General features: G+C 60.9%; 1 protein-coding gene across 8 annotated transcripts in view; it reads right to left on the minus strand.

Moving 5' to 3' along the window:
* The window catches only part of Rapgef1 (Rap guanine nucleotide exchange factor (GEF) 1), a 103,759-nt gene that overhangs the window by 16,876 nt on the left and 73,878 nt on the right, over positions 1–13,005 (minus strand). For 6 of the 8 annotated variants that reach the window (XM_013506680.1, XM_013506683.1, XM_013506682.1 and 3 more), the window contains 2 exons: positions 10,391–10,593; positions 8,524–8,682 (listed from right to left, as the gene is read on the minus strand). In XM_013506680.1, coding sequence (XP_013362134.1) covers positions 8,524–8,682; positions 10,391–10,593 — 362 coding nt within the window. The remainder of the gene's footprint in view (positions 1–8,523; positions 8,683–10,390; positions 10,594–13,005) is intronic. The other 2 variants (XM_013506685.1, XM_013506684.1) reach the window with 1 other exon arrangement.

Raw genomic sequence — 13,005 nt, forward strand, 5'->3', positions numbered from 1 at the left:
GACAGAAGCTACAGTCTGGGTCTGTCAGCAGCTCCCTCCCCTTGCCTCCTCTTCCCTGCCCCTCCTCAGCCTACACATCTGCGCACTTGCTGCCACCTAGCGTAAGGTTTGCCTTTGGTGCCAGCGCTTCCTGGCAGGCAGGCAGAGGAGCAGTGAGTCCTGCCTCACAGGCAAAGGACTTCTGCAGTCACAGGGTGAGAGAATAGCTTTCTAACCGACTGCTCTGGGCACACGGTCAGCAGGCTTCAGCTGGGCCAGGTCAAGTGGACTTCCACATGCAGGACCCGTGGGAAGAGGGCCAGGAAACAGCTGGTGGGTGCGCTATGTTGCCTGGACATGGGCCTGATCCCTTGATACCCTCCCACCTGTGTGGCCTTGGGCACATGACCTTGGTTCTCGAGCCTCAGTCTCACCAGATGAAAGCAAGGGCACCTGTGGCCCCTGCTGTGTGGCTTCAGTGCGGCAGGCACTGTGAGTGGCCTGTCCATGCCAGCTGTCCCTCCTGCTCGCTGGGACACCTGTGCAGGGCCCTTCCGTCAAGGGCAGAAGCATCTATAGGGGCCTGGCACATATTTGGGGGATGAACAGCACTCAGACGCTCGTTATTAATCCAAGTGCCCAGACCACTGCCTGACCTGCGGCAGCACCTCAGCTGCGTGTGTGGACCGTGGCCCCCGCTCAGGTTCAGAGAAGGCTGGAGAAGGAGGCGAGGAGGGACAGCCACTGAGGACGCAGGGAGGAGACTGGAGCCCAGCTGGCACCTGTGGGACAAAGGGGCCTGGCTCTCCGCCCCTCCCCAAGCTCTGGTATTCCAGCTATGTGGTCCTGCTGGGAGCACGGCCAAGCCCCACAGAACAAGACCTTCGGGCAGGGACTTGCCAGGAAGGCTGTCCTCACCACAAACGTGCTGGGTGCTCCAGAGGGAGCCGAGGGGCTCCGGATTGCAAGCAGCCCGGCTTCTGGCCATTGCTTGGAGATCAGGCTCTCCCCTGGCAGAGGGGCAGGCCAGCTGCTCCAGGCCACACCACACAGCCTCGCGTCTATTTTAGGAGCTGGCTGGTGCTGGCGTTGCTTTGGGTGCAGTGGCAGGAATTTGTATTTATAGCCATAGTGAGACCGGGCTGAGGACTCAGGAACATGACAGGCTCCTGTCTGAGAGCTGTGAACATCAGCAGATTCGAGTCACTGAGCAGTTAAAAGCAGGGCGCCCAGCTCCCAGTGCCAGCCCTGGTCACACACACAGTCAGGAGCACTTGAGGACCACGATGATGACTGTCACGAGTGGTTCCTGCTGGGCAGATGGGGTCCCAAGGGCTCTGCTGCGCACCCCTTATGGTAAGGACACTGCCCCGCAGCCACTAGGTGTCCGGGGAACACTGAGGTGTGCTCTGGGCACGCATCGAGCCCTCACGTAAGCCCACAACCCTCTGACGGCTCCGAGTTCCTTAGCCAAGTGTGGTGTGGCGCCAGGCATGCAAAAGGCAGTGAGCTGACGGAGGGTGGAAGTCGGGAGGAGCAACCAGCTCTTTTGCAAGTGTACACCTGGGGGAACGACCAGGTTACAGAATTTAAAAAGGCCGCAGAGATCTAGCCAGGTGTAGTGACGCCTGCCTGCAATCCCGGCACTTGGGAGCGTTAAGTAGGAGGATACCTAGGTTCGAGGCCAGCCTGGGCTCCCTAGCGAGGCCCTGTGTGCAAGCACGGGGTGGAGGGCGACCTTCTGGGTTAGCTTGTGGTCAACTCGTTAAAGGCAAAGCCCCTGAAGGTGTCCAGGTGCCTGTTTTCGGCAACACATTGTGTCCGCTCTAGTCCTGATGTGAACCAGGACAGGGCTGGGCTTGTGCTACCTTGGCAGGAAGCACTTCTCCAAAGGAGAGCTGAGTCCTGAGTCACAGCGCTCTCCACTGCTCCCACGGGCGGGAAGCCCCAGCGGGGCACAGGGCGGGCTGACCCAACAGGGACTGGGAAAGGCCACTGTGTGCGTGGGCGGCCTCGCTGAGCAGGACAGGCTGCGAGATGGTCCCGTGCTGCAGGCGCAGCCCCTCACCTGTGAGGAACCCTAAGGGGAGATGCTGTGTAGCGTGGCTGCAGCTCCCTTCCCGCAGAGTACTGTGCACCATGCAGCGCTGGCCCTGGCTCAGGCCCAACCAATCTGTCTTCCAAGGAAGGCAAGCTTTCCGCTGCTGCACGACAGGCACCCTGTGTGGCCGCCTGGGGGCCGGGACAGTCACCGCCAGGACACCAGCCCGGGTGCCGACCAGGCCCCTCCTCACTCAAGGCCTCCATCACACTCTGCTGTCCTTCCGGGGCCCAAAGCTCTGGTGACAAAGCCTGCCTTGCAGCAACCTCAGCCCCTGCTCTGAAGCCACTCCGTTAATTCGTAGTTATACAGGGACACAAGATAGAGTCCCAAAGCTCAGCGGCAGGTTCTGGCCTGAGACCTGTCACAGGCTGTCTGTGGCCGGCTAGGACAGCTGCGTTTGTGAGTCACCGTGAGAATGATGAGAACACTGGCTGTACTGAGAAGGTGACACAAGCCACCTCAGGCCCCTAAACAGCCTTTCCTGGTTTGAACAACTTTCTAGTGGAGTTCTTTGACCATCTGAAAATTCTAAAAGTAAGGATGTAAAAGAACAAAACATGTCTTGCCTGGGAGAGTTCTGGGTGGAAGGGAGTGTGAAGGCAGAGGGATTCCCTTCTCCCACGGTGGGTCACTGTGACCCAGGTCACAGGGCCTCTGGGAAGGGCCCGAGGCTGTCCCCTGGCTCCCGCATACCGTGCTGCCTCTCAGGGTGCTCTGCAGACTGTGTGCTGGCCTGACAGCACCGGCTCTCCGTGGAGAGGCTGAGCACGGGGCGGAAAAGGTGCAAACAGTCCTGGCAACCCAGTGCAATGACTTCTATGCCCTCTGGATTTAGTGGCATGGTGAGGGCTTGGCTCCCTCCTCTCACACTACTTGGGGCTTGCACATGCCTCTGTGTCCTGCCAGCCGGCTTCTCTTTGATCAAGTTGTACCACAGCTCAGTATCTGCTGGGTAATTTAGCAGTTCATAAACACTGACATAACACTGGTCCATGAGGAGTGTCTGGATGCAACCTCGGCTTTAGCTTAAACCTGCTAGCCAGTGGTTGGGCCTTTGCAAGAGGCCTTCTCTACCTCTAGAATGAGGAGGCCACTCAGGCACGGAGTTGCAGGAAAGGCCCTGGATGAGGGGCAGCACCGGGAGAAGAGGCAGACTTCCATGTGTGTGGAGTGACAGGTGCTCCTTCCCAGAGACAGGTCACCTGCTCCCTGACCAGGCTGTGGCCGTGGGCACGGAGGGTGGAATCAAAGCACACCAGAAGGAGAAGCAAGAATTTCTCAGGCCTGTAGCCGTGGACAACAACAGAAGTCCAGGAGCAAGGGGGAGGCCTGTGGGAGCCCCCACGAGCTGAGGCAGGCAGCCCTCCGCCCCCCGAGCTCTTGGCTGTCCCCAGAGTCTGCAGAGGTGTCCTCCGTGGCAGCCTGGGTCTTAGGAAGGACAGAGCCGCGCAGGGAGAAGGCACCATGCCTGTGGGAGCCACAGTGAGTTTTAGGCCTACACAGACAGCAAGTAACCCCGAAGCCAGGGCCGCTCGGGTCCGCAGGGAAGGAACGAGAAAGACCACAGGCTCTCAGTGCGGCTGCGTCTGCCTCCCTGGCCAGGAGGCTGGCAGGAGGCCGTCAGTGTCACCCTGCTCTAGAAACGCAGGGGCACAGGAGAGCAGAGCACAACGTGAGCCAGGGGAAGAGGCTCCCAGCTTCCCTGCCACTGCTCACTGCTTTGGGACATCAAGACCCTCTGGGCCGGCTCGGCCCCGGGCAGCACCTCCCAGCCCGGGCCCGGGCAGCACTGCGGCCGCAGTCTAAGGCTCAGGCCCTGTCTCAGGACCGCACTCGTGAGAAGCAGCAGGGGAACAACGAGAGCAGTGCCTGGCGTCTGCCACCCCCACTGCGGGCAGACAGGGAGCTGGACGCATGCTCAGGTCCATGCTGCAGGTGGGGACAAACACGACGGGGTGGCACTCCAGGAAGCGTGAGGACAGCAGAGAAAAGCAAGTGCAAGTGAGAGAGAGGTGGACTACGCGAGAAGGGTGCTGGGGACACAGGTTGCGTACTCGTAGCCAGCCAGGGCCTCCGAAGACCACGTAAGTGCAGGCCCAGGCTCTGCAGGGTCAATAACTGCCCGGCTGTGGGGCTGAATGGGAGCCCACTGGTGGCCTTGGGGGCCACCTAGGTGGGCTTGGGTAGCACGGTGGGACCTGAGGACTGTGTGCCGTGAGCGTGGTTCACGCTCAGCGAGCTGGTGTGACACGGCGACACTTCCGTTTCCTGCCTGGGCTGCTCAGTGGGTAGGCACATGCACCGCGGCGCAGGCGTGAATGCACATTCCTGCCACACGCTGGAGCTTGGGGAGCCTGGAGTCTGGCATGGACAGCGGTCTACACACAGATGGCCAGAGACCCTGAAGCTCACAGCCGGCCCGGCAGGCTTGTTGGGCTTGGAACCCCCGAGTGGGGATGGCTCGGAGCCGATGACACACACCCGAAGCCCCCACAAGCTGTGTGTGCCTCGCCAGGCTGGGGGACCAAGACTATGAGATGGAGGGGCACAGACGCCACCCATGTGAGGACAGCTGCAGACACGGGGCCAGTGCTGACAATTCGGGGACCTGCCGAGGAAACCCAGAAAGTCAGGCAGGCCCCAGACACCATGCCAGGGAGCAGTGTGGTTCTGAGAAACACCTTCTGCCCCTGGGCCTCCAGGCCCCTCCCATCTGCAGTCTGCCCAGGTGACACAGTGAAGGCAAGGGTGGGGGAACTTCCTCTCCCACCCGAGGAGCGCCCCGGGCCGGTGTGCACTGCCCGGTCATGGCTGCCCCCTCCTACCCCTGCCTGAGTCTCTTCTGTCACTGAGCTCACGGCCCTGGGACAGCTGCTGGCTGAATTCTCAGGGACAGTCTGTGGCCAGGAGCCTGGGGGGTGTTGGGAGAGTGGACACGAGCACCACAGATGGCCCGGTGGTGCTCGGGGGTGGTACTGGCCCTGGCTGCCTTTAGGGAGTGGGTGGCCACGGCCTTCTAAACCTGGCTCAGCCTCTAAGTAAAGAGTGAGGTCCTCACAGCAGCGCACACTCAACTCTCTCACTGCAGATTAAAAAAAAACAACACAACACAGTTGAAGGGAGGGTAGAGGAATGGGGAAAAAACCACAAAGTTATAGGGCCGGGGATGGAGCTCAGCAGCACAGTGCCTGCCAGGCAAGCACAAGGTCCCGAGTTCAATTCCCAGTACCAACCCCACCCCACAAACCCGAAGTTATATCATGTACAGGTACCACTTCTCTACAATAAATGTGATTGTTATGTGTATTTAAAAATGTACCAGTAAAATCTAATATAAGAAAAATGCCGGCTACCCTGGGCATTTCTAATCAAAAGCTGAGTCTGCTAGCAGTTTGCTTATCCAGAATCATCTGGGAAGCCAAGAAGAAGTATGTAACAGCGATTTCCAGCTCTCCAGCCTCTCTAGGTGAGGTACCAGCCACAACTGGCTGCTAGCAGGAAGGCGGCAGAAAATGGGCAGGGTGGAGGACGAGCCTGTCCTGCCTGGGAGGCTCAGTGACACCTGGCCCATGGGACGGGCGTGGCCAGACCCCGCACTTCCTGACCCATCACCAGAGTCAGGCCAGCGAGGGGAGCATGAAGGGAGTGGCTGCGCCACCACAGGGACGGGCAGCAGCTGGGCGCGGGCGCCCGGGAAGCGCGGTGGGGCCTCCAGGAGAGGAAGAGGCCCTGCACACGACATGTGGGTCCCGGGACGCAAGGTGAGGCCTGCTGCGGTCAGGCTGAGCAGTCAGCGCGACAGGCCGGCCTCCAGGCCCCCTTTCCTCCCCATCTCCTGCCTTCTGGCTTGCCCTCAACGTCCCACCCGCTTTCTGTGTCAAGCTGATTCTAACGGGCTCCTGTCCGCCTCCCAGAAGACTGAGAGCTAAGACCCCACTGAGTGGGGGCGTCCACTGGACAGAGGGGAGGGAAGGTGCTGCCCAACGTCCTGCCCCAGCATGTACGCTTGAGGGTGGGGTCCCAAGGAGCAGGGCAAGCGCTGGCTGCTGTCACCCCAGCAGACCTCTCCCCGGGCCTCAACTTGGAAGTCCCTGGTTTGCCCTGCCTTTGGCCTCCCTGACACCGAGGGGCCTTCACCCCGCAGGGCACTGCGCCCTGGAACACGGCAGGCCACACTCACACCTCCTTTCCCGGCTCTCTCTGTTTGTCTCCTGCCTCTGGCCCCTGTACTACAGAGCCAGGGGGTGGCCTGGCAGGCTGAGTCACCTCAGCAGGGTGTTTCTGCAGCACCCGCTTTTACCTGAGTCATCTGATGCACTGTTGTGTTTTTCTTTTCTTCACAGTGATGACTGAACCCAGAACTTTCACACTGAGTTCCATCCCAGCCTTTTTATTTTCTATTTTGACAGGAACTTGCTAAGGTGCTCAGGTCGGGCTCCAACTTGGGACCCTGCTGCCTCAGCCAACCAGAGCGCTGGGATTACAGGTAGATGCCACCACACCCAGCTTCAATGCAGGCGCACTGCTCTACAAACTATCTTGGCAAAAGGTGTTCCATGGTCAGAATCTTTCAGTACAAGAATGGGTCACTGCCAAGAACCTGAGAGACGTCTTCAGATTGGACCCAGCTGCGTTCCTGGGGCGCCCCTCAGAACTGCATGCTGGGCTGGACACAGGCCTGGGAACCAGAACGAGGAGACTCAAGACTCCGGGGTGCTCTGACACTGCAGCCACCCCAAACCGTGTCTCAGCTCACGGCAGAATCCAACCGGAGAGCCCAGGAAGAAAACACCGGCACTCCCGCAGACCACGTCTCTGGGGACTCGGCACCTCGGAGGATGGCGGCTCCAAAGGCTTAAGCCACGGGCAGCACTTCCCGAGGGGCCTTCCTTCGGATACAGTAGAGCACCTCAGCAGCTCAGCCCCGCAGCGCCTCCCTGACAGTGGTGCTGAGGACGCAGCGCTGTGGACGCAATGTGCGTAAAGCTTCTCTGTCCCAGGGATGAAAACCACAACACGCTTTCCCCAACTGAACCAAAATGACCTTGGTTCTTCTATAATTCTGTGGCGGACAGTGCGGTTCATTCATGACCCCCAATGGCTCCCACACCCAAAGGGGATGCGCAGAGACTCGGGACGTCTCACGCTCATGGTCTGGGAAAGCAGCAGGCAAGAGCAAGGGGTGCCTAAAAGTCACACATGTGACACTGTGGACGGCGACGCCTAGAGGCGGCCACAGGTGCACGAGGCAGCGTGCAGCCTTCCCAGCAGGCCTGGTTGCCAAAGGCCCTGGAGAGAGACCTGAGTACCCTCGGGAGGACGCAACCAGGGTCCTCACTGCAGGCAGTGCTGCCCTGGCCCTGGGCATGGGACGGAAACCCTGGCACAGATGGGTACGAGAGCAAACCAAGCCAGGCCAGGGTCCTTGGACAACTCTATCAGGTGATGGCACAGACAGATGAAGTTGTCCGCTCCACTCCTGAGCACAGAATTGGAAGCAGGACCAGAACACAGCCCAGAACCAAGTCCCTTCACTCCCTCAAGCTCACTACGTGCACGGCTGCTTGGGCTGACATCACATCCCCTCCGTCACAAACAGTCCAAGGAAACACACGAAGCCTGGGAAGGAGGAGCGAGTCATCGTGGCCAGAATGATCGCATGGGGCCGAGCCGGCTCTGTCCCTTCCCTGCTGCTTGAGGCTGTGGGAGCAGACAGCTACAAGGACAGCGGCCAGCTGCTTCTGGCCTGACGCGGTCTGTGGTGAGAGCAGCGGCTGCTCCCTCACGTGGGGACAGTGACTGGGACCCACCTGTGCTCTGCACAGTGGGTATGGTGCCTCTTGCTGTGGGGCGGGTGGGGCCTCACCCAGAGACACTGTGTCATCTAGATGCTTAGGCCGCAGAGCACCTGGCACATGGCCCTCTTTGGAATCCTGTCAGAAAACAGGCCCAGGCCAGCCTGATGGAGGTGACAGACGAACCAACTGTCCCCAGTGAGGTCCCAGAGGCAGCAGCAAGTACAGCCCAGATCAGCCATGCCTGGGCCAGATCAGTACCACGCACTGGCCTGCAACCTATGCAAGGACAAGCAAGCAGTTTCTGCTGTTCTAAGCTGCCAAGCTCAGGGTGGCTGACTACGCAGCAGAAGCTGAGTGACACAGTCCTCAGCCTCAAGCCATCCTGGGCCTGGCTTCCTGCACAGGACATCAGAAGGCTGACCCCAGGCCCACTAAAGGCTGACACGGCCCTGTGCTGGACACTGACCCACCTGTCACCTCTCTACACTCCTCCCAGCTCCCCCAAAAGCCCCAAGAGCCCTCCCCGGTGCCTCCCACCCACCCCGTGCAGTCTGCAGGGGGCAGGGCCAGCAGCGTCCGGAGGTGCAGGCTCTGAGGGATGGCGCCCCGGGTCGCCGGTGGGAATGGCAGGGAGCGACTCACCGAGGGCACAGGCAAGCTGCCATGCCGGCTGAGAAAGGAGTTAGACATGGACACACTGAGGCCCTGAGTGGCACTGCCGTCATCGGGGGTGAAGGCCACTTTAGTTTGCTGGACACAGTGGGAGACAGAGGAGAAGGAAGAAGCAGCATAGGAGGCCTGCTGGGCAGAGGGGCGAGAGAGAAGGCAGGGAGAAGGAGAAAGCAGAGAACCGTCAGCACGCACAGCCAGGCCCGGGGCTGCTCCCTCATCCTGAGGACACGTTGGACAGGCGAGGGTCAGGGACACCTGCTGAAGGTAGCCTGGCCAGCAGGGGACCCTGCTTCCCTTCCTCACAATGCAGTCAGAGGTGAGCTTCCAGACACACTGGCCAGAGGACAAGCAGGCTGGAGCCGCAGGGACCTGGGGAGATGCCGGGTTCCGAGCCCCCATGGGTACCAGGCCACGGGCTCTGAGTCTGGACCCTGCCATTGACCACCTGCTGGCCTAGAGTTTGCCAGGGGCGGCTCCTGGGTGGGGTGGCTAGCAAGCACGGTCACGGCAAGCAGTTCTGTCTGCACAACCTACACAGTTCCTCCGAGTGTGCTCTCTGCGCAGGGGATGCTGGCAGGCAGCTCGGCCAGTGAGCATGGGCTGGGCACTGGGTTGAGTGTGGGCCTCGGGGTCGGTCTCTCGGCCTCTATTTACTTACAGTAGGATGCCAGGCGCTGTGGTGAGGCTCGCGGGAGCTACATGGAGGTGGCTGTGCGGGCCTGGGGAGACTTCAGGAGCTGCCTGCAGCACCCCGTCCTGCCAGTGTGGTGGTTCCCTCGGAACGGCCATCAGGCCGCGCCTCTGTGCTCAGTGGGGACACCCGTGGGCATACTGGCAGCTCTCCGTGCAATCTGGCTCAGCACTGGCTTTGGCCAGACGCTTTGAGTTAGGGGTCCCAGGTCAGGCCTACGTTTCCACGAAGACCCCTCGGGAGTAAGTTTCAGAGGAGCCTGGACTCACACACAGCGCCTGTGCGCTGGGCAGGTGAAGAGCTGAGACCTGGACAGAGCCCGGGACCCAGCTCATGAGAGGTAGGACTGGAATCCAAGGCCTCTGACTTCAAGGGAGACCAGACTCGGATCAGCCAGAGTGCATGGGAGGCAGCATGGCGCGGGACTCCCCTGGCCAGGCTGAGTCTTGGGCGGCTACAAGGAATGAACAGGGCTGTTCATCCTAGAGTTTGCAGCTGCCTTCCAGAGAAGACATGGTGGCAGCTTCGTGCCCTTGCAATGGACAAAAGAAAAATGGCCTCGCTCACTGCAGCTGGCCCTTCTCTGGTCAGAAAGCTACCAGATGGTGAAATACCATCCCTCCTGGACAGTGTGGCTGCACCAGAGGCTCAGATCCAGGTTTGGCGATGGGCAGCGAAGAGGAAAGGGCTGGAGGTGCCAACAGGCTGTTCCCAAAGACCCCCTGCCTCCTGCCCGCCCCCCCTCGCTCCCTGGCAGGACCCTGACAGGTGTGTTTCAGAGGATGGGGCCGTACCCACAGCACAGAGCAGCTCTGTTCTCTGGGGGCCACCTCCGGCCAGGGGCGGGGTGGAAGTCAGTTAGGCCATTATGGAAATGGAGTCCCCAGATGGCTGTGCACAGACAGGCCCTATCCTCTGATTGAGTCCTTCCTTTCTAGGAGGTCTATGTTGGAGCCACAGAAGAAAGGAAAAATACAAGAGACCATCAGCAGAGAAAGCAGACGCTCGTAGCACAGCCTGTCTGGCTGTATGGAGCCTCTCAGGAAGGGGGAAGGCTCTGCCAGGACAAGCAAAGAGGTCTGGTAGGGCTGGAAGCGCTGGGCACCCTGTGGCACCAGGCACGTGGGGTGGGGCAGGGCTGCTTACCAGCTGCCGCTGCTTGGGGGGCAGGGCGGGTGGTGGGGCCAGCTCCTGCATGGAGTCCCCCCCGCTGAAGGAGTCGTTGAAACCGTACACCTCCATGAGCATCTTATTCTTCTGCTGGTAGATGTGCTCGCTCTGCGGCGTCTGGTAGAACATGGAGGGCTGAGGCTCCGAGTAGTCCTCCAGCAGCTGCATGTAGGCCAGCACTGCAGGGACAGAGGCTGCGCTGGCATTGCCGGAGTGGCCCCGCCGCCAGTCTCATCCCGCACTGAAGCGCTGGCAGGGGGACAGGCAGCACACAGGGACTCTCGGGGCAGGGGCACTGTGTGGGCGACACTGTGGGTGTCAAGCGTCACTATGTGCAGGAGGCCCGCACTGGCAGAGCGCTCGGGAGACTGCAGCCCTGGGCGCCCCACCCCGTCGGCTCGTCCTCGGCAGCACGTCCTGCTCGGTGCAGGGCCGGCCGTGGGAGGCTGTGCTGTGAGTCGGAGACACAGAGATTTCTGTACTTCCCGCTCAGTGCTGCTGAGAACCTCGAGCTGCTCTCACAACTGAAGCTGATGAAGGAAAGCCCGTGGGGCACCTGCTCCCTTCCTGCAGAGCCCGCGGGGGTTTCCAGCTGCATTCAGGCGGCACAGCTCCACGGGCCCCACGGGCCCTACCCAAACCCTCTGGCCCACGCCTGCTCCAGGTCCCGGCCGCCTCAGGGCTGCATGCCTTCGCCATGCTGGGTCCCCACCGCCGCATTCGGCGGCTGTGTGCCCCTCACCCCCCGCTGCTCCCTTCGTGCTCTCTCACTCGGGCCTTGATGCAAGCACTGAGACTGCACCAGATCAGTGGGATGACCCTCCGCCTCACGGGGCCACCTCCCCGTGGAGCGACAGAAGCAGGTGTGTGAGGTGACAGTAGGGAAGTGGGTCCTGTGGGAACAGTTAGTGGGCGGCCATGTAGCGCCACTCTAGAACATCAAGGAGCCATGTGAAGGTCAGTGAGGACCTTTCCTACCAGGCCTGAGGCCAGGGTGGGTTGTGGCAGAACACAGCAGCTTGGGGACAGTGAAGGTGCCCGGCAGGGGAGCGGGGTCCCCCTGACAGTCCTCTGGGGCTGCTGGGCCAGCTGAGGTTGCAGACAACACCTGGGCCCCGAGTCTGTGCCAGGGAGGCGCTCGGTGGGACCTCATAAACCAGGCTCAATAGGGCCTACTGCCGAGCTCTGCCAGGAGGGGCTGTGCCTGGGTGGTGCCGTGTCACTGGGAGAGAACACAGCCCCCAGCTGCATCCCTGGGGATTCGGGAGCCAGGGGAGCCCTGGAGCAAGCAGCTGCGGTGTGCAGAAAAGCCAGCCCCTGGACTCAGTGTCCTGTCTAGCTGCCCTTGTGAGAATCCCAGCCCATGTCATCCTTGTGGCCTGATGTTCAGTTTTGCCTCCTTTTTTTTTGTACTGGGAATCGAACTCAGGACCTTGCGCTTGCCAGGTAGGCGCTTGTGCCTCTGAGCAACATCCCTGGCCTAAGCTCTGCCTCTTGCAGAGATGTTTGTCTAATGTGGCCACAGCAGGCCAGTCTCTCCTGCCCAGGCAGGGTGACAGCCACCACCAGAGGGACCTTGCCTGCCTGGGGACCTGAGAAGTCTGAGAACAGCTCAGCTGTCGCGTCTCCATGAACAGCCCTGTGAGCACTGCTCCACAGAGCAGGTGTGGCCCTCCATTCCTGACATCAGGGTTTGAGATCTGAGCCCAGCCGCCGCCAAAGCCAGTGGGTGCGGGGCGACCCTGTACACAGCTGCCTGGTGTCCTTACAGAGCAGGGAGGGTGGCCTGCAGCACAAGCCTTTCCTTCAATCCCATGGCAGAGCACCCACACACCCGCGTCCTGACGCCCTGCACCTCCGCCCTGGCCTCAGCAGTGGAGACAGTCTCCATCCACGTGCAGGAGGCAGTGTTGAGGGGAAAGACGCTGTTGGCCCCTGCATACTTGTCTAGGAACCTGGACCAATGAACTGACTCACAGTGACTACCGGAGCTGGGATGCAAATGTCCCCTGGGTAGGGAAGCAAAAGACCTGTCAGCGTGCAGCAGGGCAGGGATGGCTCAGCCACCCACTCAGCTGGAGCTTCCCCCTGGGCCACGTCACAAGTGCCTAGAGCACACGGCAGGTGGAGCTGAGAGTCAGATATCAAGAAGGTGGCCCAGCTGACTGCCGTGGGAAAACTCTTCAGAGTTGGGGCTTCCTGCAAACCGTAAGTCAGGCAATCTAGGAAGGGCAGAGCCAGGGGCTGACCACCCCACTGAGGTCACTACACCAGATGGGCCACACCCAGTGAGGAGCCAGGGACACGGTGCCCCCTTGGTGGCCACCACCTTCCTCTGCCCTCTGGCCTCGAGACCATCCTGTGGGTCTGACCAAGCTCGGTTCGCCCTCCCTGGAGACCTCTGGTCTACAGATCTCTCTCCCAGTTTGCAGCTGAGCTCTGCTGGGCCCTACGCTGTGGGCCGATGTGGCCACACACACCAGGGAAAGCCAAAGCTTCCAGGGCTGGGGGAGGGCAAAGGCACAGGACCCACAATACCTGCAGTGTGTGTGTGGCGGGGAGAGACAGAGACAGAGACAGAGAGAGAGAAA

This window comes from Chinchilla lanigera, unplaced genomic scaffold (genome assembly GCF_000276665.1).
Source record: "Chinchilla lanigera isolate Chin_1 unplaced genomic scaffold, ChiLan1.0 scaffold00112, whole genome shotgun sequence".
NCBI classification, from domain to species: Eukaryota; Metazoa; Chordata; class Mammalia; order Rodentia; family Chinchillidae; genus Chinchilla; species Chinchilla lanigera.